Below are 26,448 nucleotides of genomic sequence, written 5' to 3' on the forward strand. Positions count from 1 at the left end.
TGAAAACAAAAACAACAACAAGAAAAAAAAAATTCTTAATGCTGTAGGTAACTGTGAAGTCTCTGTTGTTCATCTTTCTTTTTCTGGACCTCTCACTTCACAGTTTTAGTTCATTTGTCTTTTGTAAATTGAGCCAGTGGCAGCAGGAAGGTGAGATGATTTCGCAGAGTTCGTTCTTGTGTATTCAAGTGTTTAAAAATGTCTCTGTTTCTGAGTATTTTTGTTCAGTTTTCTGTCGCTATAATGAGTGTGTGTGTGTGTGTGTGTGTGGGTGTGTGCGTGTGTGTGTGTGAATATGATATGCTGCAAGCATCTGTGTGCGTGTGTGTGTGTGTGTGTGTGTGTGTGTGTGTTTTGATTTCAAAGTCTACATGTTTGTGTATGGTTAAGGCACGGCAGGTGTTTTTGGTTTTCAGGGCAGTCCGGAGGAGACCACTGCAAGGCCGGGGTGTCGGAGGGAGGCGTGACCAGCATGCACGGCTTTGGGGCAGTCTGGAGTCAGGACGCGGCCATTCTCCCCCACGCTTCCCGTGATGGACAGTCGGGCCTTATTCCGCATGGCTTCAGAGAAAGAGAGCTGCGTGAGAAAAGACAGAGAAGGACAGAGGAAGGAGGTGGAGACAGCAGAGATGATTTGTTTTTTTGTTTTTTTTAAAAACTCATCACAGAAACATGGGAATCATCTGATAAATGCAACCCATTCACTGAACACATGGATATTTCGGCTGACCAACATGCCCAGACCACTTACACATGCATGTGCCTGTGCACCCAACATATAACTGTACACTCACTTTACCACCATCACACAAATAGAGCAACATATACAGCGTCCTCCACATTTACTGGCACATCTGGAAAAAAATCTGTTAGAAGTCTTTATGTAATATTTATAAAAAAATATATTAAAATTTGCACATACATGTTTTGACCTCCACCTATACGGAGTTACGATAAACATAAATCGTTTTTCAGTCACATTTTAAACTTTGTCACAAGCATTTCCTGATGATATCTGCCATAGCTGACCACCACATCATTCTTTCTTTCCAATTTTTAACAATGACAAAATTATTTTACTTAAAACTAATCATTTTTCTTGTTTCTTTTTCTTATTTTCTTTTGTATTTTTTTTTCCAGCCGCTTTGGTAAATATCTCGAATCATCCTCTGCAAAACAGTAAGTGCACTTCTCAAAAGAATTTGTAACAAAAAGCAAAACTACCGTGGATTATCAGCAAAAGCCAGTCTACTTCTCAAAATCCTTAGCTTACCTCTCAAAAATAAATATCTGTGTCAATGTGAACAGACAAGACAGTCAAATTGCTTAGTCATATTGTCGACTCAGGATTCACCTGGGAGCAATTTATCAATTCAGGACAGATTTGGGAAAAGAAAAGGTAATGTATAGAAATGTGAAAGGCATATATGCCGAACTTGTGCTTAGATGTTGTGGAGGCTGAGACAGTTCAACAGAGATTTATTTTAACCAATTGAAAATGTAGGAAAAAGTGAAGAAGCATATGCAATCACTTGAATAGATATACCAAACTTGTTCAAAGAAATGAGAAGCAGCTTTTTTCGATGTGAACAGGATGATTTGAAGAATTTCACTTCCGTTCTGAGAAATGTACCAAAGCAACTGAGAAAAAAAAAAAAAATAAATAAAAATATATATATATATATATATATATATATATATATATATAACGTGCATAAAAAAAAAAATGCATTTTTGGGCTTTTACACATCTTTTTCTGGAGTGCCAGTAAATCTGGAGAATAATGTACTGCAATAGATAAAAAAACAAAACAAACAAACTAAAAAAAAAACAACATGATTACTATTATGTTTCTACATCAGTTTTTAAGCAAATTGATATGTAAAAATAACTGTTCATTTTTTTTATGTTATTATTGAGTGATATTGCCTGAATTTGATTTAGTTTTTTAAATTAATTTATTGTTTTCATCAACTTTTAAAATTGGCATCAGAACAATGCAACTATGAGCTTTGGGAAACAATTTTGAATAGTTTTTTTTTTATTATTACTAAAGCAGATCATTATTTGTTCTCAGTGATTTGTTCTTGATTTGGTAAAAACATATTCTGAGAGCAAACGTTCCGAGTAAAAGTTTACTGGCTCAAACTCCGTACTTCCAGCGGTAGGAGAGGACACCTATTCAAGTATGCATCAAAGGAAATGCACACTTGGCTGTTCAGCTAGATTTTTTTTTTATTAAAATTGCAAAATTGCAGTATGGAGATGCTTGTAGAGACTCTATTCATACTGCTCAAAAGCTCCACCAGTAAATTTTGTTAAGCTATTAAAAAAATTATTTTGCTACTCCAAAGGGAACAAAATGCATTTGCATGCAAAACAATTCAACTTTGCTCTATGGTTGAATGTCGCACATGGCCTATGTGTAATTTTAAAAACCTAACCTCAAAATGGGGTAAATGCAATCTGAACAACACATTCACGTCTCCATCTCCATATGCCTTGTAATCATAATGTACAGTTTTCTTTTACAAATGCCAAAGCAGGCAACAATCAACAAACAATAGGTAGACAAGATTCGGGAAGTAGACATCTGCATTTGGGGGTGACATGCATTTCTGGGTCGAGGCTCCTGTAGTCTGTGAGGTTCAGGTTTGGATTTTAAAGGATAGAATTGGGAAGGTGAGGACCTTGGAAAGACAAAAGGAAAATGTGAAGGAGTGTTTTTTCTTTTCTTCCTTTAAGATTTATAGAAAGGGAGTGACTGACTATACTGGTCAGATGTGGTTAACGCTTCACGCAAACAGCCAACCAAGTGATGCAACAGCTGCTGCCTGAAAATAAAACCTCATGTTTCTGAGAGCTATGAGTCTTTGTTCACAGATCTACCCTCTTACTGGATGATTTATTTGCACTTATAGAAAACAAAATGTTATGTGTGTCTTAGCGTTTTTAAAAAAAAAACAAAAAACATTTCAATAACAGCTTTTGATTATTGTCTCCTAGTTTATTTTTAGCAGATAAAATGCCAATCTCACAATTACCATACCTCATGTCCTTTGTTTAACCAGCAATACTTCATTTTGGGCACAGACTGAGCCAGCTTAGTTGGAGGTGAAATACACCTTGTTTTACGTCTGAATGGTTTGTTATGCAGGCCAATAAAGCTGGGCTCAGCATATTCTTTCTCCTACCCCCACAGTAATTGCTCGGTGCTATCAGTAAACATGAGTCATGGTTTTGCAACATCACTGAGTGGCTGTTCTATATGAAGTGTTTGCTCATCAATTATCCCTCTCTATTGATGCAAAGCAAGTAGGTGGGCTGTTTTAAAGTTGCCAGGACTGGAATAAGTCAAGCATGGCAGTTTGGATCATTGGCAGCAGGGCTGCACAACTCCAGTTTGCGGATGAGACGGTGAATACGCAATGCATGAGCGAAAACGCTGTTAGGCGATAGCAATCAGAGTTCTCTCAGAACTTACGATGCACTCATTTATCTTTGGTTTATTGAGTTTAAAGTGTAATATACTTCTAGCTCTGCCTTTCGCATCCTGAAGGAACATTTGTTTGGAAAATGTATGATCATAACACCCGATTCAATCATACATGCCACTATTTTGATCGGATTGATGAATGAGAACAAAGTGAAAATAGCAATGTGCTGCAAATAAATTACCAAATATGTAGGTTGTCAAATAATAGCAAGCAAAGATGAATTAAAAGCAAACAGTCTTACAGTCCTATTTCATTTTTACCTACAAGACTTCATATAGAATAATTTAGAGCCATAAAACCAGTAACTATTAAAAACACAAATAATAAATAGATTATAATCGGCCATGTTATCGCTTTTCAAAGAAATTCAGGTATTTTAAAAGCACTTTTATGACAACTAAGATGTACCTTATGCATCTATTCCTTTCTTCCTTGTATAGGTGACAATGTCTGATCCAGATCAGACTATTGTTGTACGTAGGATATTAACTATTTCCCTGATTAACGATTTGTGTACATAAACATCTGGTTTCAACTATGACTATTTTAGATCTGAACATAGTTGAAAAGTTGCTAAAATTAGATTATATACCCTTTAGGAGCTTCTGCTTGACATGACATACTAGAAAGAAAACAGATTAAATGAGCTGTTTCACTAGAATCCGGTGGTGCAAAGGGATTCCTCAAGCTGTCAGAGGACAAGTCTTGTCCTAAATTAATTGTTTTTTTGTTTTGTGTTTTTCTTTCCTCCACAGCAATGCCAAAAATGATGACTTGAAGGTCATGTTGTTTTCCTTTTTATAAAGTCCAGTACCCGCAGAGGTTTAAATATCTTCAGAAAAGGTTCCTCCATTAGATGCGAGTCACATTGTCAGGTCATCTAAACATGGTCTATTCAGAAACAAATTCATGATAATTGCTGTCCACATAGCAGCTAATTAATTTGTAGCCAGAAGCAGTCACAAATTTTAATGAGGAGAACCTTGGTAACAAGGTTATGCTCCCAGGTTGGTAAGATATGAAAATAAACTCTAACATTGTGACCGTTCAACAACGAGAAAATAATAATTTCAATTGTCAATAGATAATTACTACCAATATTTCCAGATTTATTGTTGCTAGAATGGTAAATATAAACTTTAATGTTTAATTTGGAAACCGTCTTTGCTGTCTTGTCCTGTACTGATGTAATATCGTTTCTGTTTTGCACAAGAGATCATACATCTAACTTATGATAAGTAACGAGTTATATTTTTTAAAGAAAATACATGGATGAATTAAAAAATGAATTGTTTAATCAAGCAGGTAATCTATGTCACTGGAGTTGTGCATCCCTGATACATCCAATTATCGTTATAAATGTACTAAAATTACAATGCAGGTGCCTTGTCTGTTTATGAGCCAAAAGCTTCACCATCACTGTCATTCTCATCATCATCACCATCATCATCACCATCATCCTCATCATCTGCAGCCAAAGACAATGGAGCCAAGTTTTGGTGACACAAATCTAACTTCAATCACAAAAGAAGCACAAACCATATTTAAAGCCAAAATAAATAAATAATCCAAGAAAAATGTTGGGCTAGTAAAGTAAAAAGAAAAAAGAAAAAAAAAGAAGAAAAGAACAAAAAAACAAACAAACAAAAGTAAAACAGCCAAAACACAAAAATGGTACATTGGTTCCACAATGCTTGACCACATCCTCATCACATCAAGAACGTGGCGCGACAGCCTCCACAAAAACAAACGCTACAGCACTACCACCATGATCAACACCACCATAACCCCACCTATGTATGGGAGCCTCTAAATCCTACCCCTATATCTTGACCCCCTCGGAGCCGTACACGTTGTACCCCTCCCTATAAGTGGCTAGATTCTGGGTGCTGGGGGAGGGGCTGGGGCAGTGGGGGGGGCTAAGGTCCACCTTCATGCGCTTGGCTTCGGCCCGTGACTTGTAGCAGAACTCGACCAGGGCCACCAGCATGGCCAGACCCAGGCCGCCCACGAGGATATAGAAGACTCCAGCCACGTTGGACAGGCTTAGAGCCTGAGACGACTTGTCCTGCAGGACGGAAGAGCGAGGGAAGGACGGAGGAGTCAGGGTGATTGTAAAAAAAAAAAAAAAAGATGTGGATGAGTAGAGCAGAAATTAGTGAAAAAAGACAGAAGGTTGAATGGATGAAGAATGGCAAGACAAGTTGAAGAAGAGGGCGCATGAGGAGGAAGAGTGAGCAAAGTGATCAGAGTAGGAGGAGGTGAAACCAGGGGAGAAACAGAGAGAACAAGGAAGAGTGAGTTAGAGAAAAGAAGATAAGACAAAATAACAAATATTCTGTTGATCTAAGCTTTTCTATGCTACTGACAAAAACATTACAGTAATAGGACTAATCACAATATTACATCAGACTAGCTACAAGTTTCACTACTGCCACCACAAACACTACGAAACACATTTAAAAACACATTTATGACATAAGTACAGCTACAAACGGATTTCAAAATTCATGAGAATAAAATTAAGAACCTCCTTTTCATGTCAATAAAAGACAGTAACCTACACAAGATTTTAGAAACCTACAAAGGTTTTCAGATTGTATAAGTTTTTTTAGTACTACGAAAAAAGAAAGTGAAAATAATTTTAATGAGTGGAGATGTAACTATGTCTATGTAAAAATATAAGGTGAAAGTGTGTTAGGTTTTGTTTGATTTAAAGCATGCTTTTCATGGACTTAAAAGAGGATATTCTTTAAAGCTGCAGTATGTGACGTTTCTAAAATATATATTTTTTACATATTTGTTAGGATTATCTTTATGTCATCAATGGTAACAGATTTAATAAATATGAAAAAAAGTTACATATTGCAGTTTTAAATGTGTTAGGGATAACTCATTTTACATAAGGCTATTCATTCAGTTAGAATTGAGATGTTTATCATTTTACTCCTTATATTTGTTGACTTTTCTGACCATATATGGAAAAAAATTTCAGATTCCTGTGCATACAATTCAATTGCTCCTTCTGGCTACATTTGTAACTATTTCAAAGTGAATTTACCTGCATTACGAAGGAGTTCACATAATTTGAATTTCTATATTCGTCATGTTACAAATGCAAACTTCGGTGTATTTTATTAGGAGTTATCTAACAAATTGACAAAATGTAGTAGGTCAGTGTGAGGTGGAAGGAAGATTGTACAGTTTTCAAATTTGTTTTAGAAAAAAACAACACGAAATAGTGTGGTGTGCATATGCACTCAGCCCTGATCAGTCAATACTTTGACTTTTGCTACAATCACAGATTCATAATATCAGACTCATGGAGGCTAAGTACAAATACACATCACATTTTTATTACAAGTTATGATGAAAACCATTTGTCAGTTTCCTTCAACTTCACAGGTATATGCTCCTTTTTTTTTTCTATTGCAAAACATCCCACGAAATTAATTGGAGTTGGTGTTCAAATCATGACAAGATATTAAGGGGTTTATTGCATTTAGGAACTTAATGTGAGTAATATTTTCTAGTAGCACCTAGGCCTGTCACAATAAGCAATAAATCAATCGCATAATAAATTAAAACAAACTCCATAATTTCCATTTGCATGATTTATCATTTTTCTCTTTATTCTCTCTTTCTATAAAAATCTGGATGTCAAAAGTCTCCGGTTTGGTGCTTTGGTTTTAAATAGCCACTTTTGAAGGACAGTTTTGTTTCCAGAGACTTCATAATTTATTTCATTTGTTGCTTCTGTTGTTTTCTTTACTTATTTTTGGATATTTAAAATGTCTTAATGGTGATTTCTTCTGTGTATTCTAAAATGTATTCCTACATTTTAGAATACATTCTAAAATGTAGGAATACATTACATTTGTAATCCATTGCAAATGTAATGTAATAGATTTAATGAAAATGCTCAAGTAAAGAAAACACCATTATCGTTTATCGCAATAACTTCTGAGACAATTTATCGTCCAGCAAAATGTGTTATTGTGACAGGCCTAGTAGCACCTACTTAAATGGTTCAGTATATTATTTTCGCAAAGAGTGAAAGAAAACTTTGAAAGTGTATTTTAAGCCCTTACAATAAAGAAAAGAAGTAATGTAAAGTTATTCTATTCTGATAAAATATAAAGAACAAAAGCAAGGGACAATAACTATAATACACCAGCACTACTCCCAAGAGTAGATTTGTTTCAAGACATCAAATCTACAGTAACAAATGAGAATAAACAAAAATTATGAATGGTGGGAATTTCTGATACCACTGGAACTGTAATGAAGATGGGGTTGCCGCAGATTGCTACAGAAACTGGAAGAGTATTTGCTATTACTCTGGTCTGGGGTTAACCAGAACCTTCATTCAGTCTAATAAAAAATAGCCCATTTTAAGAAATCACCATTAAATTGTATGTCAAGCATGCTTATCATTTATTTTGGGCTAATTAAGACAGTTTTGAAAAAAGGTACTTCTAAGGCAGTAGTTGCAGTAATCTGTAGCGCATTCAAGATGAGTTTTAGGCTAGCGTTCTGCAGGCCACAGCAGCGTGAGACTGACCTTACTTCCAGAGTCCTTGGGTCCACACTCTCCCTTGTCATACCACCATTTGTTTTTCAGTTTGTCTAAGACGCCTGCTTCGCTCAGTTTCAAAACTGCAAGGTTTACTGGGGTTCTTTGCGTGTAAAAATAACATAAATAACATCATAGGTCATGTTATTTTATGTTATTATGGTATTTCACATTTGCATTGAACATCTCAAGTCACATAGAAAACTTTGATTACATACATTACAAGTGACCTAGCTTGGATCCCACTGAGTACATGTGTGTATGCTCGTTTAAGGAGGGGCTGGGGGGTGGAAGGGCTACAAGGAGCTAAGTCGAGCTACATACATATGAGTGGGACCCACCTTTGTCACTCACAGTAACACATTCATTCTGCCCCTGCTAATTTCCACAATGAACCAGAAAGAAAATACTATCAAGACAGGTAGCATCAAGCTAGCTCTAAGCTGCTACTAGGAGAGAGAGAGCTACACTTGTCCAACTTAAACTATGAAGCTTAAGATTTCATAAACTGACAATTTAGATCAGTTTTTGATTTAATTAGTTGCTACAGTTCTGTGAATGTACTATTGCTGAATTATTTCAGCTTAAGTTTTTCTGCTGGTTAGCTCTAAATTGATCCAGTTTGTAATTAATTCAGAGTTTGCCAAGAAAGCTCTTGCATATGGAGTAAACTAATGCAACATCTTCTGTTATGGGTTAGACTGGCATCCGACTCGGCACAGGCACACTTCCAAAACGTTTAATCTAACTTATCTTGGTGCGTCTTCATAAGTTGGTGATGCCCCAACTCTATATTGTTCTAATAAATAAAAATACATTTAATTGCCGTCACACTGATATTACTTTGATGAAGGCATAGACAAACTATTGGCATCATTATGACACTGCCAGTGTGTTACAATTATATAAATTAAAAGTGTAAACTGGTTTCTCTGCTACATGCAGCTAACAAAAACCCATAGTGTAGGGTCCTCAGTGTGAAGAACATGTGTTTATCTTAGCTAAGTTCTTCTGAATATGTGCAAACCACAGATATTTGAGTAATTTTTAAAATGAGTTTTACTGAGTAAACAACTTTTCCTGTCTGTCTTTACAGAATGGCTAACTATAAAGTTAGTTCTAAGTCGCTTACATTTATTTAAATAATTTCCTCCTTGTTTTTTTTACTATGTGAAATGATGTAGTTTTTATATAAACACTTAGATAAAACAAAGCGCTGCCCTCATCTTCAGATGCAGAATAAATGTTGATATAAAGAAATTAACTAATTAACATCTGCAAGTACAACAGCTCCACAGTTCAGGACTGGATACAATTTGAAAGTTCAGTCCTCATAACATTGATTAATTTCTCTCTCTCCTATTCCCAGAGCAGCCACCGGGGGGGAAATATTCCTGTCTTCACAGTAATTGCTCTCTATGTGCTAGTATTAATCACTTAAATTTTGTCACTGCTTTCTTCTGTTTCTCATTTTAAGTCAATAGCGAAATTAATAATACGTTATGCACCATGAGAAAATAAAGTTTTTCGATGATTTGTTGAATTTCTACCTTTTGGAATTTAGTCAAACCAATTCAGAAAAAAAAAGAGATACTTTTTGAAATACTTATTTTAAAATAAGGGCTTTCTTACTGCATGCTAATCTCCGTCTGTTTCTATAAAATATTTTCTCTCTGCAGGTGAATATCTTGAAGGGCTTTTCCTTCCCTGTATGCTCCATAAACCTTTCGGCGGGGCAGATGCATGTGTCACACTCTCCAAGGACGGGGCCATCACAAGCTCCTGCAGCTTGTGAGCGGCCCCTGTCATTGAGTAGTTGGGGAGGGGCGGGTGGGGCAGACAGAGAGGGCTAACCTTGGAATCCCCTCCCCCGCTGCCACATTCTCCTTTGTCATACCACCACTTGTTTTTCAATTTGTCCAACAGGCCCTGCTCGTTGAGTTTTAGCACGGCCAGGTTGACCGCGTTTCTTTAAGTAAAAAAGGAGGGACAGATAACATAGTTTGGTCAGAGCAGAGGATGGAGGGACAAACAGACAAGATAGATGGAAATCACAGCCGGGGGGGCGGGGAAGAGAGAAGGAGAGGAGGAAAAAGGAGAAGAGGAGGAATGGGAAGGATAAATCAAGAGGGGCTTAAGGCGTAAAGGTGAGCTAGTGGGGAGAGATGCACCCCAAACAACCCTGTCTCCTACTGTTTGAGTTTTTTTAAAAATCCATATTCTACTAGCTTGCAAAGTTTTCCAGGTTCGTCTGTTACTGTTTCTCAGCATCGTCAGAGGTTACAGACTATATGAATAAACTAAGGTAACCGTATTTCTGCAGCCTGCTGATGGTGCTCTTGTCCGTCTTTGCCGGTCCTCAGTTTTCTCTGCTGAGCTGCACGGATGAGAACTGCAGCAGTCCTTCCCACAGTACCAAGCCAACTGACCTTCAAACTAAATCCACAGGGACCAGGCTAAATAATCTGACATTCCTAGACTGTATGCAAAGCAATTTTGTCTCATGTAAACAAAATAAACTTAGAATTATCTACGTGTAATGTACGGTGTACAGTTGACACCAGAAGTTTACATAAACCGCATTAAAAAGAAGAAAACAAAACATACACCTCTTTTTCCTCAGTTAAATTAAACCAAACTAGCTCACTTGTTTTAGCTTAGTTTCATGTAGTTATATTATTTCTATTTATTTTTCTTTCCTTTTTTTTGATACAGTAATGTAATGGGATCTCTACCGTAGTGCCAGCCTAGATGTTTCTTAGTCTGCCGATTTGACCGCACACCTGACAACATATCTCAGAACCTGATGGTCAGGTTACATTTCAAGCAATGCTGTGACTGAAATAGTTGTTGCCTGATCAAAAAAATAATACTCCTGAAAGATTTCCAAATGAAAATACTTCAGCTTCAGAGAGAGACAGTGTTCTTTGGGGGATCTTATCTACAAGCTGTGACATCTCAACATAGAAGGTATGGAGGAAAATAGTTGAAACATATATGAAAATCAGAAATAATAAAAAACATTACAGGTATTCATTATTATTCATATAACAGCAGCTCTAGTTAAGAGAAGAACATTTATCTGCTGAAAAATTAAATATCAAAGTAGTCATGCCTGTCAGCAACATCATAAAGTCAGTTCAGCCCTGCGAACAGCACACCAGGAGGAGAGGAAGACTCAAACTCAGGCTCTCTCTGCCACATGACTGGAAGACAGTGCTTCCTATCAACTGACAGAAATCAGAGACAACCATGGATAGTTTCAATGATTAGGCTCAAACAGCAACATATCCACATCCTGTCAATCACTTCTCTATTTTAAATGGAAAGCATTTTTTTTTCCAATAGGAGTTGAACTGCAGGGAGGCTGGGGTCTTGAAAATCTTTGCACAATATAAGTTTTTTTTTGGGGGGGGAGTTATAGTACAGGACTTGAGACTGAAGTAGTGTTTGTGTTTTGCCTTTTGCAGAGAAAATTTGACAAATGATGACAAAAACAGATGGAGGAGCAGAAGAGAGAGCAGTTGGTCAATTTTTTTCCAGTACTTTCCCTCTGTGGGGAAACATTGACATATAGACAATTTAAAACTCCTGCCTTTTGGTTTAAGCTTTTCACTATGTATGTATATTTCCCCACAGATTTATCATCAAAACTCTACCTGATGAGTTGAAACTGCAGCTACATAGGCATTAATAGTTGGAAAGGGATTCCCTTTTCCAATAAGCTCTGCAGGAAGCAGAGAACATCCACCACCGAACACTGAAAAGGATCGGGATGTCTTTCCGCAACACCGGTTCTCAAAAACTTGCAATTAACCACTGTAAAAAGAGCGAGAAGAAGAAATGCTTACATCTTGAGTGGGGTCTATGACGTCTGGAGGGAGACCTGCTGCATTCAGGTTCCACCTTTTAAAAGCCAGCTTGTCCAGAGAGCCAGGTGATCTGGATGTGGATCATGAATCTCTCAGATCGAAGGTCCCTTAGAAGGAGGAGGGGCCATGGTTCTGCTGAAACCACTCAGGGTTTCAATGGCCACCAGAATCAAAGTCAAGCCCTGTTCTCTCGCCTTAGGGATGTTAGGCTGAGACGTGGCAGCACATAGAGCAACACATTCGGCCATGAGTGTACCAGCATGTCCATGCCCAGTGGAGCATCTGGAAGAGATGCTCCACTGGGGCATAGAGCATTTTCCCATGAGGTGAAGAGTTTTACCACAGCCCATTGTAATCTCTGCCAGGTCTGCAGCACCACTTGAGGGTTCAGCGTCCATTCTTGGTACAGAGGGCTTCCCAAAAGACTGCTCCTATCTGTTCAGATTTCCTGCTACGTGCATTGCGCGAATCGCTAGAAATCGAGTGCTACTTCACTTTATTTTTTCCTGGCTAGTCTGTGAAGCTTCAGGAGTTGTCTTCCTTTACCAAGACGTGGTGAATGATCATACAGGGCATGAACTCTTTTAAATATTGCGTATAGTTCCAACATGTTGATGTGAAGCCGTGTCATACTTGGTCACCATATGCCATTCACATCTCTTGTAAAGAGTTCATGCTCCCTCTGTTGGGCAAAGAGGATAAATTTTGTTATTGTTCTTTTTTTTGTGTGTGTGGAGGGTTTCTGCCTTTGGTAACCTGTGCGGTTGAAGAAAAGGTCGTTTCATTTTCTCTGAGTCCTCAAGAAAAAAAGAGAGGTGCACCGGGGCAATAGAGAGTGCTTGGTAACACTGTCAAGGTGCTGTGGAGTGTTAGATGGCACTGTTGAAGTGATTACTGTGTTGTATGCCCCATAATTTCCTCGCTCTGAACATAAGAGGGAGAATTTAACAGGGCCAGGTGAACTGGGAATCACAGGAGTATCTGAACACTGGACAGAGACGTTTGCTCTCCAATCTGAAAATCTTCTCTTTAGAGGAGTAAGTTGGCTGCAGAAGGAGGTTGCCCACTTCTTTGTTCCCTCCCTGGGATGAGATGGATAATTTTTTTGTAGTAGCCGTGAGAAGGAGTTCATAGCAGTACGTCAGCCTTGATATTGGGTGGTGGATGGAGTCACAGACACGACTCAACCTGAGTAAAGTTAGAAAAAGAACCACTGGTGGGCTTTTTTTTGTGCTCATCTCCTGATAATTTTGGGTTTATAATTTCAATTAAGGTCTTCCCATATTCAGTTTGAAGCAAATTTAATAATCAATTAGAAAATGATGTCTATAGATTTTCTTTTTCACATGTGATCAAAACTGTTTGTCATCGGTGGCCATGTTTGGCCTGCTAACTTATGGGAGGAGCTGTAGCACAGCAGAGCAGAAAAGAGAGGGTGTGAGCAGTGCATACATGAGTATGATTGACAGTGTTTAGACCATCCTCCTGGCTCTGATTGGTTGTTTTTAACCAGGAGGGGGTGTATTTCTGCAGATGGCAGTAGGACCACAGGGAGGAGGCAGAGGAGCTCGAGTTTTTTCACAGATTTTGTGTCTCATATTATACTGTCAAGACATGTTGACAGATTTTAAAAATATGTAAAAAAACAAAAACAAAAAAACATTTCTATAAATGTTGCCTACAAAAGCTGTACAATAATACAGTTGATTTAGAGTGAGACATAGAAACTTACTGAATTTAGAAGGAAAAATACAGTTTTTCAGTGCCATGTTAGCAGTGTATGATCCCTGGTAATAATAATAATAATAATTTTTTGCACAACGTTACACAGTACTAAACATTGTGTGTGCTGCAGAATTGTGTCGAAATACCTTTCAGCTGACAGGAACCTATCTGACATTTTACTACAGTAAGCTTTATAGTTCTGTAGTCTGCGGTATCTTTATGCTTACACTGATCTCTATAAAATCAAAAGCAGTTTATGCTCCTTTACTTCTGCATCTGTTAGTTTACAAACTTAAGCTTGTCAGGAGTTTTGTCATCTAATAACAAAAAATGCTATGTTAATACTGTTAAATTAAAAATAAAACTATATACTGCAGCTCACTGAATTTATTTGTGATTTTACATCAATAGCCTCTGTGGTATTGTGGAAAGCCCACTTAAAATTGTAGCTTCACATTTTTTTCCCCCATATAGAGCGGGTAACAAAAATCAGGTCATTTAGGTCAGATTTTATTACCATTCGAACAACTTTAAAGCTTTTCCTTTTTTTATTTTTCTGTAGCAGCTAGTACATTTCCAAACAGGGTCATAAATTATAAAATTCAATATGTTTTTGAAAAATCAAATGTTTTTCATTTGATATGAATTAAATTAAGGCTTGTGAATTTACATGGTCCTGCAGATAGCGGTGATTCCTGTGTGATTGGTTGGTTTAGGTTTCGACGATGGTTTTTGAATTTATATTTCATTTAATCATGAGCTGCTCCTCTGAGGACAGACGGGTGTTAAGCAGTGCTGAAAAGAAGACAGTTTGGGCAAGAGGTAGATCGCCATCTATAAAAATTTGCTTGGATGTGGATATTTGTTTTATTTTTCTTACTGCACAAACTACCTGGGTCGTTCATAAAATAAATGTTCTTACGAAGAGGAGCATTATTTTAGTAACGTCCACACAAAAAAGTACGATTTCTCAGGTCCTCTAGTCGATTCATATCCAAAATACTGAAACCAGTATGCATCGTTTGGTTTTTCTGTTCAGTATATGAATTATTGAGATAAATGGGAAAACTGCATTTTCTCAAAGTAGATAATTAACGATTAAAGAAAAGTACTAAAATTACCACATATATATATATATATATATATATATATATATATATATATATTTTTTTTATTTATTTATTTATTTTTTGCATGAATGATCCAAATGGCAAAGGCAAAATGATGAAGAGGCAAAATCACGACCCGTTTTTGACTTCTGATTCGAGTTTGCTGCGAAGCACAATGTACCCAATGCACTACAAAATCCTGGTACTGACTTTTAGAGCTCTTCATGGACAGGCGCCAGACTATATTAAGAACCTCATCCAGCCTTATGTTTCGACTAGGAGCCTCAGGTCGTCCAATCTGAACTTGCTGATGGTTCCTCGGACCCTTTTTAAGACTCGAGGAGACAGATCTTTTAGAGCTGTGGCGCCTCGCCTCTGGAATGAGCTACCTTGTACCATTCGATCTCTGGATTGTATAGACACTTTTAGGAAACAACTTAAGACCCACTTTTTTAAACTTGCTTTTTAGCGTAATACTGTGTTTTATTGTTTTGTATGTTGCTTTTAATTTATTTATTTTTTACATTTTGTGCAGCACTTTGTGACTCTGGTCTGTGAAAAGCGCTATAGAAATAAAGTTTACTTACTTACTTACTTACTTACTTACTTACTTACCCCAAAGTCTTTGTAATGTTCACATCGTGACCTGCCTGACAAGTGAATTAGATTTACTAATGTCACACTGAAATAAAATCCTGGGTTGCTCTTACTGTGAACTCAAGCCAATAAGTCAGAGGAGTGAAGGACTAAAAGGGGTATAAAGCCAAAACAAAATGACCAACGGTAGTTGAATTCAATTGCTTTCTCATTCATTTCCTCTATCTTACATATTTTTTTTATTTTAATCAAACTTTTATGGAAACATTGGCGTTTTCATCTGGCATTCTTTAAAAAGAAATTACAGTTGTAGCTCATCCAGAAATTCAATAAAAATACTCATTTTAATTTTGACTTTGCAATTTGACACAAGAAACCTTGTTAGTTTTACTCACTAGTCCCCCCATTGACCAGGCCCCTCAGTTTTATGTTTCCTGATTGTCTATAAATTCCCCCCTTTGTGGCTCTGGAGAAAGTGCCAGAAGTCTGAGGTCCTACCCCTCCTCATGGCAGATTTCTGTGAATACATTTAAATATTATTTATTCTAATCAACATCACCATCATCATCATCATCATCATAATCATCATCATCATGGAAAAACACACTTAAGACAGCAGACAAATGTACAAAGTTACCTGGTAGTTGGCCCTATGGGGAAAAAAGGAAGAATGGCTGACAGTGCAACAGAGGTAAGAACCACAAATGAGATGTATGGATGACTGGACAGAAAAATGAAGGGGACATGCCTAAATCAAAAGAGAGGTGGCAGAAAAGGACGAGTACAGCAGAAACAGTGACGGAAACAATTACACACAATACAAAAAAATAAATAAAAAAATAAAGGAAAACAAGAAAGAGAGAAAAATTAAAGCAAATGAGAAAGCATGATGATATAATTTTTTAAATTTGCAACATTTATTTGTCACTGCTGTCAAGTGAAAACTGATGCATAAAGTTAGTTAATTTATAATCATTGTAGTTTAATTTCTATAAAAAAAACTATGATTGATCATTACTGCAGTTCTATAGATTTGTAAGTTTAAAAAACCCCAAAACAAAACAAAACAAAACAAAAAAAACCTGCCACCTGACAGCAGTGACAGTCCGATCTGTGTGGGATAAAAGGCACAGCAGGGTAGGTGGAATTTTGCAGCAATAGTACAGTATCAGTGTTGCTACTGTTTCCTATTGTTACACTATTCCACCCACCTTAACAGTGAGCCTTTCGGTGTGGCAATGCCGTATCCTTTGGAGTCCAGATTTCCTCCCACTTTCATTGTGTCACAAGGCTTCCGCTGCTCCGTGTATTCGTTCATGGTGGACTCCAAGAGGAAGGCGTACTTCCCCTTGGACTTGCGCACTCTCGCCACGCCCTCTGCCGTGGTTCTGGTGAACACGGACGGCTCTGCGGACTTCATGTAAGACCACATCTTCTCGTAAACGGCTATCTTGGACCTCTGGGGTGGAGCGGGTGAGAGGAGAAACCGAGGGTTATTTGCACATTAGAAAGCATCGTTTCACAAAGGTAAAGATGCAGAATTTGATGCAGATTACAGTTTTTGTGGCTATTAGACATTTGAAAAATCTTTATGTTGGGTGCTTTTTAAACCCTTACTATGAAGATAAAGGAAAAAAAACGTGTCAATATGAAATAATAAAACCAAAAAAAATTCCTGCCTAGAAATATATTTACCATTTCAGTTGAGGTACTGATACGTCACTAGAATCCTAATGTCATGACATTATGACATTATAAGAAATGTATTGTAACTGAAAAAATATATATATTTTTGATTAAAAAATTCAATAATTCACAATTAATCAATTAAGTAATATTTTTAAAATCAGTTTCCACCATTAAGCAAAATAAAGTGCAAAGTAGTTGCACTTTGAAGTTTGCGTAAGCCACGTATGGGAGAAAGCAAACATGTTAGAAGAACATACTTTGATTAGGCAAAGCCAACACCAAATTGTTACCTACACGCAAAATGCTGTGTGAGGTGGAAATCTAACACTGCATAAAAACCCACACTGCAACATGGTGGTGGTGGTATCATGGTGTGGGGATAGCTTTGTTCAAAACGAGTCAGAGCTAATGGGAAGATGAAAAAAGCCAAAAACAGAACAAATTTGGAATAAAACTTGTTGCAACCTGTAGAAGACTCGAAATCAACTCTGAACAGACAATCATGACTCGGACGGTTTGGTTTAGATCAAAGCGTACTCCTGCGTTGGTGCGACCCAGGCATAGTTCATATCTACCCTACCGACAGCTCAGAAACTGATGTTCATAAAAGGGATCTTACAAAAAGATTTAAAGTATAAAACATGAGGGATAAAAACTGAGTCACTAGGCTTAATTTACCTTCATAATGCTTCCATAAAATCATAATAAAAACACGTGTACGTTTTTTCAAGGCACTGTAACAAACAGAAGGCTTTTACTGGAATAAATCAGGTTTTTTTTAATCAAGGGGGGAAAAACCCTTGATTCAATAGCAAGACTGATCTAAACAGCCATGGGACTTTCAAACCATAAACAGTCACTAATTCATTAAATAATACTTTGACTCTGTGGTCGGCCTGCTAAGATTTATTTGTGCTCCCAGATCCCAACTGAGCTGAAAGTAGAAAGTTATAATACGGTTGTCACGTCTCTCTCTGTATCACAGCAAGCCACCAACTGTCTCCTTTTTGATTTTGTTGTTTTTATTTTCACCAGCAGGATGAAGAGTTGGTGTTCGCTTTAACACAACAGAACCAGAACTGCAGCTGACAGCACTGCACACAAACAGGGAGCTTTTACTTGTCAAATATAATATTCACTTTTTTTTTTTTGTAAAACTTTGCCTACTGTACGACACAAGGCTCCGCTGTGGTACAACGCTGTATCCTGCGTAAAAACGACCTCATGAGGTAAACAAAGAGCCATTTGTTTACAACCAACTTGGTTCTAGGATCGATAACACCTTCACATCTGACTGTACATTTAACAGTACAACATATATTGTTCCTTATCAGACGTAAAAAAGAAAAACAGTTCATGTCTACAGTGGAATAATATTTAGTTTTTGAATTTATTTAGATGTTTATGTTAAAACAGCTATTATTTCCACTGAATCTGTGTCTATTTCTGAATACCCCTCCATATAGGTTACAACATTTGCTGCTTATCAAATTATGGATTTAATCATTGAAATGTATTTGCTGTATTTGAGACAGCAGAAATATTTAAAAGTGAAAGCTGCTGTTGGATTTAATAGATGCTTTTTAATAAATAGACAAAATGACATGTATCAACAGTGAGGTATAATTTAGTGCTGCTTATGTAATAAATGCATTTTTAAAAGCTCAGGATTTATTGCTACAGCTTTATATGCTGTACACCCAAACTGTTAGAGCTGATTGGAATACAATTTGAATTTTGAATAAAATTACACTGCTGACTGAAGGCTGTCTTATCCATCTACCATTTTGATGCTCTGGCATATAATGACTTTCATAATCTCATTTGAATGTAACACTATATCTCTCTCAAAAAGTCAAGCATCAGTCTCACTTCAAATGACTCCAACAGTTGCATGCTAATCGTGCAGCTACACATTCGGAGGAGTCTTTCAGTAGGCGTCTGTCCGGAGTGATAAAGCCGTCGGTGTCCGTCCGCCTATAAGCCGGTTCTTTTCACCAGTCTATATGTGTTCGAGAGAACTTATTTGCTTCTGTCCAAGTGTGTGAATTGTGTTTACTCATGAGTGAAAATAACAAGCATCCTCCACAAGCATTCGATTTCTTCTCCCTCTCTTCCTCTCCTGGTATTTAAATGTTACTCTTGTTGCTTTGCAAGTAACAAGCCAGGGCCTGAGGAAGTGAAACCAGCACCAGGGGATGGTGTATGTGTGTGTGTGTGTGTGTGTGTGTCAGCGTGCTGATGATGCGTGACGAACACCTATCCTATAATAATGCCATTCACATTCAAGAGGACCAATATTCCCCTCCTCTCTCTCTCTTATATCCCGACTTTCTCCCCAACCTTTGCCTTTATTTTTCACCCTGGCCAGGGGAAGCTATCATAAATTCTCGTCATCCTCTGCAGCCCCTTCATTCATCTGTCTGTGTAATGTCCGGGACACAGAGGAGACAGTAATGTTGAAGCTTCTGTGCACGTACAAAACACTGTCTAGCCCCGGAGGGGTAGATGTGTGACAAAATACTGTGGCTTTTCTAAATTCTTTAACAATGACTGTGGCTGTGAAGGAGGAAATGGATGCTCCAAGTCACCTTCAGGCCTCCCATGCACACATTTTCTAAATACACACGGGAACAGATGCATTTTACATGCCACTCAAACATCCACGCGCATGTCAACTGTATTCATACAATTTAGCTAAATGTGCATACATGCATGTTTGCACTTCCATAGCACACAAGCGCACGCACACGCACACAAACACACACACACACACACACACACTCAAAGATAATTAATGGTGGTGGCGAATCCCCCTCAGCTGTGGGAGATTAAATTGCTTTTTCACCCTCCACAGATTTCGGCACGCTCGTTATGTTGATGATGCGAGAGCCGCTCAGAGAAGTAAAAACTATCTGCCACTAGCTCTTCGACCAACCCCTCTCCTTGCCCCCTTCTTCAGCCACCGCCACACACACACACACACACACACACATATACACACAACATTCTCAAACAAAAATACCAGTGCACATATCCTTCAGAAGCATAGAAGCGCATAAGCACAAAAGCACATACATAAGTGATGGAGGATATTGGGGTCAAAGTGTATAATGCTATCGTAGATTTTTGCTATTGTCAGCAAGAAAAAAAAAAAAAAAAACTTCATAACTGTATTCACTTTGGTGTTATCAAATGTTGGTGGGACACGAATCAATAATACATTTGTTAAAATGGCACAAAAGGCGTCGTGATTTTTCTCTGGGATAATTTACTTTCCGCCTAATTTTGTTTCCCGTACGAGCTCCCTGCAGTGCATTTAGCTCTATACGTTCCTCTTTTCTTCGTTTACATAGTTTAATTTCCTGTATAATTTACTCTGATGATAATTAGGAAGTTAATAACTCTGTGTGACTTGGTGGGAGAGTGATTAAATGTAAGGACTCTGATAAACATTGCTCAGCTGTGTTTTATAATTGAGAGGATTCCTCAGGAATCCTTCATAAACTGTTGGCAAACATTAAACATGGGAATGAATTCTTGAAACCAACAAGCAAACAAAACAAAAAGCATATAAGCGCTTCATCACTAAAGCTCCAAAAAAATAAATTATATCACATAATCCTTCCTATGTTCAACCCAAAGAGTTACCATGAAAGCTTCAAAGACATGCAATACCAATTTCACATATGTTTTCCCAGCCCATTTAAGAAACAGCAATTTATCTTATAGTAGACCTCTAAGAAGTACAAAAAAAAAAAAAAACATTTTGAAAACTTTTGTCTTAAGTATTTCGGCTAATATCCTTGTCTTTGTAGCATTATTGCAAACACCGAATAGGGATGGGAATATATTATAGTGTCTAACATGTTATGCTATTTTGTCATCTTTAATGTTCAAGAGAGACAAAAGCTTATATTTGACATAGATTTGAGTAAGCACCAAAAAAAAAAAAACACCCATTGAAGTCATTATTTAATTTAGAAAGAGAAAAAAGCTGTCAAGCCAGTCGACAGAATATGAAAATAAGTCCAAATCTTCGTGGAACGGCTGGTCAACAAAAACCCATTCATCTTACGATTTTTATCTTTACTGACAAAATTACAGGCACAGAAATCAGTCAGATTACTTTTGACTCAAGTTTTATCTTAGAAAGGTTAACAAATGAACTGCCTTTTGCGTTTACTTTGGATTTATTTGTCTGGCACTCAAATCAACAAAAAATAAACACATTGAACAAAATCTCTTGACAAAGTTAAGTCTGCAGAGAGTCCATACCCTGAAGAACTCCTTCGTGGAGCCTGAATCCAGTGTCCCGTAGGCTATCTCTGTCTGCTTAGCCAAGTCCTCTGCACTTTCTATAGGCGAGACCATCCGCTCCACAGTGAGGAAAGCAGCCAGGTTGGCTGTGTAAGAGGAGATGATGATCAGAGTGAAGAACCACCACACACCTCCGACAATACGTCCAGACAGTGACCTACAAAGAGCGGTGAGGGGGGTGGGAGCGATGAGAGCGAGGGAGAAAAGGGAAGAAGAGGAAAAGCATTTCCAGAGAAAGAGAGTGAAGAGATTAGGCAGATAAAAGAGATGATTTGATAGAATAGATGAGGGAGATGGAGATGGTAAAGGTAAAAGGTGATTTAGAGTGATAAAAAAGATTTAAATAAGATTAGAGACAGAATGGAAAAAAAAAGAAAAAACATCACATCTAATTCTTCTGTCAAGGATGTGCAAGACAGTGTGCTCCTGTTTTACACAAGCATTTTTAATACTAAAGTGTGTATGACTGTAAACCTGCTGGAGCTGCCAAAGTAATTGTCTTTCAGGCCTAAAAAGCATTTCAGCAGCAACAATAACAGGCCTGACAAAACAGATTGCAATCTGGGCACTGCGCCGTCACACTCCGCACCTCATTCTCTCAGTCTGTTTCTCTATGTTTAGTCTCTTCATGCACCAATTGCAGGCTAAAGTAAGTGGCAATTCGTTAAATTTTCTTTTGGTTGCATGAACTTGTTTTATACAAAGAAGAGGCGAAGAGAGCAAACAAAACCAAGTCTATTAGAGGAGACGAGGAATGCGAGACAGACATTTAGACGTTTTTATGGTGGAGCTGGTAAAATACTTTGCTCGTCTAATGGGAAGGAAACAAGAACATTAGTCAGCAAAGGCTTTGTTATACACACTTTCCTAATGCACATTTCCCATTAAATATCTTCACATATTCTGTGTACCATCACTATTCACAGTCAAACTCAACCAAAAAGGTTGCTGCTGTTAAAACATAATACCTAAAAGCCCACTTTTAAAGATTACAAGAACATCTGACTATATGGAAGGAGGTTTTATGAAAAGGCTGAAAAATCTCAAACTTCACAGAAGCTCATAATATTTAGGAAATGTTGATTTTGCATCTGCAAACTTGGGTGTAATAAGATAGACAGAATATCCATTTCCAGGATATCACTCACTAAAAACATCAAATGGGCTAAGAGATGTCCAAAAGTAGCATATCGTGCTCCAATCTAAAGACACTTGAGAATAAATGTGAAACGGAGCAACCAAAATACAAAAGCCAGCCTAAAATCCATCCGTCACCCCGACAAGGGGGTGATGGATGGAGGCTACAGCATTTTTTCGGTGGATAAAAGGAAATATTAGTCATGTGGTCGACATGGTGTTTGAAGGAGAACGCCACGTATTCTGCCCTCTACCAGATAATCCTGGACGACGTTGTCTAAGCTATTTGTCTCCTTAAGCTCGAGTTCACTTGGGCTCAGGCTGTTCATGCTCAATAAACCGTTTTCTCAGGTTGTTTTTTTCTTCTTCCGATATTAAAATGTGTTTGATCATTTGAAAACATTTCAGTCCAGGCTTCATTCATGTTCAGATCGCGCTCCACACCACAGCTTTACATCTTTGCAACGCCCCTGTTGCTCAGTAAAGAATCAAAGAGAGAGTGGAGAACATTTCGGTGGGCGAAACTTATATTAAAGGTCTAACGCTGAACTAGTAAGTGCACAAATCTTAAAAAGCCACCAGTTGTAAAGATAATAATGAGGTGAGAGAGGTGCCAGTTTGATCTAATGCGCACTGCAAAATGAGTTGTACATTTAATTCAAACACGGCTTCACAGTAACTGGGCTTGATGAATTCACAAAGTGCTGCCTGTAGGACAAAGCAGTATTGCTAGAGTTAAATTTAATAAGAGTCTCAATAATAGCAAGTGATTCTTCATCGTTTGACTCGGTAAAGACGGCTGTTTGAATAGGTGGTGTCTTGTGTGTGGTGTGCTTTTGGATACAATATATGCATTTTTTTTTTCATATGGCCATCAGGTAGGTGTGGGAGTCTTTAAAGAGACAATTACTCACGGGAGAACCTGCTTTAAATGCACGAACAAGATGCAGTTCTTTTTGATCGGTAAGCGGGGGAAAGACGTTAACTGCTGAAACGCTTTATTTGAAAAGGGGACTCCTTTGAAAGTACAGCTTACGATTAAACACAAAAACTTTGATTAAATCCCCTTTCCTCAGATTTAGGTATATCGCATGCTCTTGCATGCAACTAAATATTAATTAAACTAAAGGACAGCTAGTAATTTAGCAACATCCTCAACCTGATTGAATTCACTAGTGTGTGTGTCGTGTTTGCTTTTGATGAGTTTGTGCTGAAGTGAGAAAAGGAAAGGAATTTGGGATGTGTATTAACTTCTGTGTACGCAGAAAATTATCTCTTTTCCATGCTGGTTTCTGTTGCCGTTCAAAGGCCAGAATAACCTCTTATTAACACTTCCTGACACACAAAGATGAATTGATAGGACTTGGCTCTGAGGTATTGATCCATTTATATGAATAAATGAACCAGTCTAAGATTTTGATGACTCCCTGAAGAATATTTTCTTTTTAGGGTTAGTTTTTATTTCACTTGCAGAAGACTTTTGGAATGGACTGACACAGACAGATGCTCACTAAAACAACGATAGATACAAGAAAAATTACAGATGTTGAAATGAACTGAAAAGTTCAGCAACCTTCCCAAAGTACAGATGTCCTCAGCAGATGGGGAAACATGGTTTCCGTCGCTAATTTGCTCAACGTTGGTACGAAAACAACAGTTTCCACTTGATAAAACGGATAACCTTGTCAGATATTAGGGGGAGGAGGACGACAGGAGGAACACGTTGACTTGTTCTGTTTTTACTATTCCAAGAAAACAAGTGGAAAAAGCATAAAAACGCACAACACAGAAATAATGTGGTGCACCTTATTGTACTCGGACTCGATGTTCCATTAAACGCACTCAATGTCCTCATGTTTAGACACATGCAAGATACGTTTTTTTTTTTTTTTTTTTCAGTATTCAATCGTACATGGCAAGATGGGAAACAGCAGGTGTAATCTAAGAGAAAGGCCCGTGGCGAAAGTCAGACAAATTCTAATTGGTTGATGACCTAATGCTGATTATCAATCAGCTATCTGATTGTTTGGGCTGCCCTATAATTGAAAGATTAACACTATAATTTAAAGATAACCACTTTAGCACATACTTCACAAATCCTGTACATATTTGGCTTTTCTCCAGGTACTTACAATTCCTTTTATATATGATTACCTATTAACAAAAATATACAAATAAAGAAGTAGAATTCATCCTATGGCCATAGAGTAAAGTTTGAGAATATTTTGGTTTCATTTTCAATGCCGCATGTTTCCACAATAAACCAGTATGGAGTGTATTTTTGGAACGGATGCCTTTGCTGTGTGTGCCGCATCCATGAGTTGCTTTGGAGTTGGTATGCAACAGGCGAATCATCCTATAGCAGGTCATGTATCATCTATGATAGCCAACAGATTGCCTCCCCAATTCTCTGTGTGGAAGATTAATGGCATTGTGCGGACTTCTTTTTCCCAGGCTTTCTTTCTCACACACTCTGCTTTAGGCAATACCTTTATTCTTATCCCATGCATCCAGATTTTTATCAGCTGACTGAAGTGTGTGTATTGTTTCATTTGTGCTTGTTTTGCTGGGTAATGACTGGAAATCATTTTAGGCTTGATTTTTTATTTTTATTTGTTTAAATAGGAGAACTGCAGGTAATTCATCACTCATTACACTGTCTGATGAACCCACCAGCAATATACATGGAGTTACTTGCTACTTTATTGTTGGTAGTCTGGGGAGATTCAACAAAAGGTGCTTTAAAGTCACTCACACTTTCAGTCGTTTAGTTAAGAGAGAAAACAAAGCATGTGATCTAAATTAGATCGAAGAAAGGTGGAGTGGACAAATCCATGGACTCTGATCTTTTCATAGTTTGCTTTCTTGAACTATTTGGTCTTAAAATCCCATTCTAGATTATAAAATAACTTTCTCACAAACTTGGAATAACAAGGATCTTCTAACAGTCTACCCTCTTATTTATGGAAAGCAACCTGGAGAACAAAAACACAAAATCATGAAGATTCAGTATTTTATATTCTTCAATTGTATTTTTTAAATGTCTAAAATCTATAATGTGAAGCCGTTTCTGACATGTATTTAAAATACCTCTAATGTGAAAAGCGCTCATTAGAAGACAGCATTTTTATTCAAATGTCCTTGTTTCATTTGGAAAAGTTCTGACTGGCCAATAATATGACGCAGCTTCCAGGTTGGCCAGGCATCCATTCCTGACTGGCTAGCTTCCCAGGATGTTGATTTTCACATCAGGATTTTTTTTTTCTGAGTTTGAATCCAATCAAACTTTCTTTTTTCCTCAGAAATGAAAAAGAAAAAAAAAAACAAAAGCTTTGCATCTATTCAGGAAGCCGAGCTCAAGACCTGGACAATCCATTTTGGAAGTCATGTTTATGATTATTGTTCAACATTGTTAACACTACTCTATTTGTTTATTTTTTAGAAACAAAACACGACATGTGCTTTTTTAAAGTACGTCAGCATTGCTTAGTACCTTCCAAAAGCAATTTTACCAGTGACATAAAAGTTTTGAGCTTTTTATTTTAAAAGGACCTCTAAGATTGCCAGAACAATCACCAAAATGAAAGAAACTTCAAACATTTTGAAAATTAGTACTGATGTAGTTTTTACTTTAAATACTAATCAAAACAAACACATTTATGCCACTTCTGGCATCACAGACAAATGCTAATGCAGCCCATCAGACTGAGACACTTGCTTCTATCTGGACTAAAAATCTAAAACCTTTTGTTTTTTCTTTCTCCAACTTTGCGTAGACCTCCCTGCTTTGATAGAGGGGCCTCTCCACCACCGTCGAGTCTTTGCCGTCATCGCAGGATCCAAGAGAAAAGCGGGTAAACAAAATGGCAGATGCAGCATGCTTGTTGTAGCAACAAGAGGAGGAAATATTGGCACATGGCGGGGGG

The 26,448-nt window shown here is 37.5% G+C and overlaps 1 protein-coding gene across 7 annotated transcripts in view; it reads right to left on the reverse strand.

The window, feature by feature from the left end:
• Positions 1–352: 352 nt before the first annotated feature.
• The window catches only part of gria4a (glutamate receptor, ionotropic, AMPA 4a), a 116,331-nt gene continuing 90,235 nt past the window's right edge, over positions 353–26,448 (reverse strand). Inside the window, exons 14-18 of one of the 7 annotated variants that reach the window (XM_007564097.2) lie at positions 21,344–21,542; positions 16,588–16,835; positions 8,062–8,176; positions 5,428–5,565; positions 353–577 (exon numbers count right to left, since the gene is read on the reverse strand). In XM_007564097.2, the coding sequence (XP_007564159.1) occupies positions 413–577; positions 5,428–5,565; positions 8,062–8,176; positions 16,588–16,835; positions 21,344–21,542 (865 nt within the window). In that variant the 3' untranslated portion in view covers positions 353–412. Of the gene's footprint in view, positions 578–4,219; positions 4,966–5,290; positions 5,566–8,061; positions 8,177–9,927; positions 10,043–15,935; positions 16,836–21,343; positions 21,543–26,448 lie in introns of those variants that run through there. The other 6 variants (XM_007564095.2, XM_016677409.1, XM_016677408.1 and 3 more) reach the window with 6 other exon arrangements.

Source organism: Poecilia formosa, unplaced genomic scaffold, assembly GCF_000485575.1.
Source record: "Poecilia formosa unplaced genomic scaffold, Poecilia_formosa-5.1.2 Scaffold155, whole genome shotgun sequence".
NCBI lineage: Eukaryota > Metazoa > Chordata > Actinopteri > Cyprinodontiformes > Poeciliidae > Poecilia > Poecilia formosa.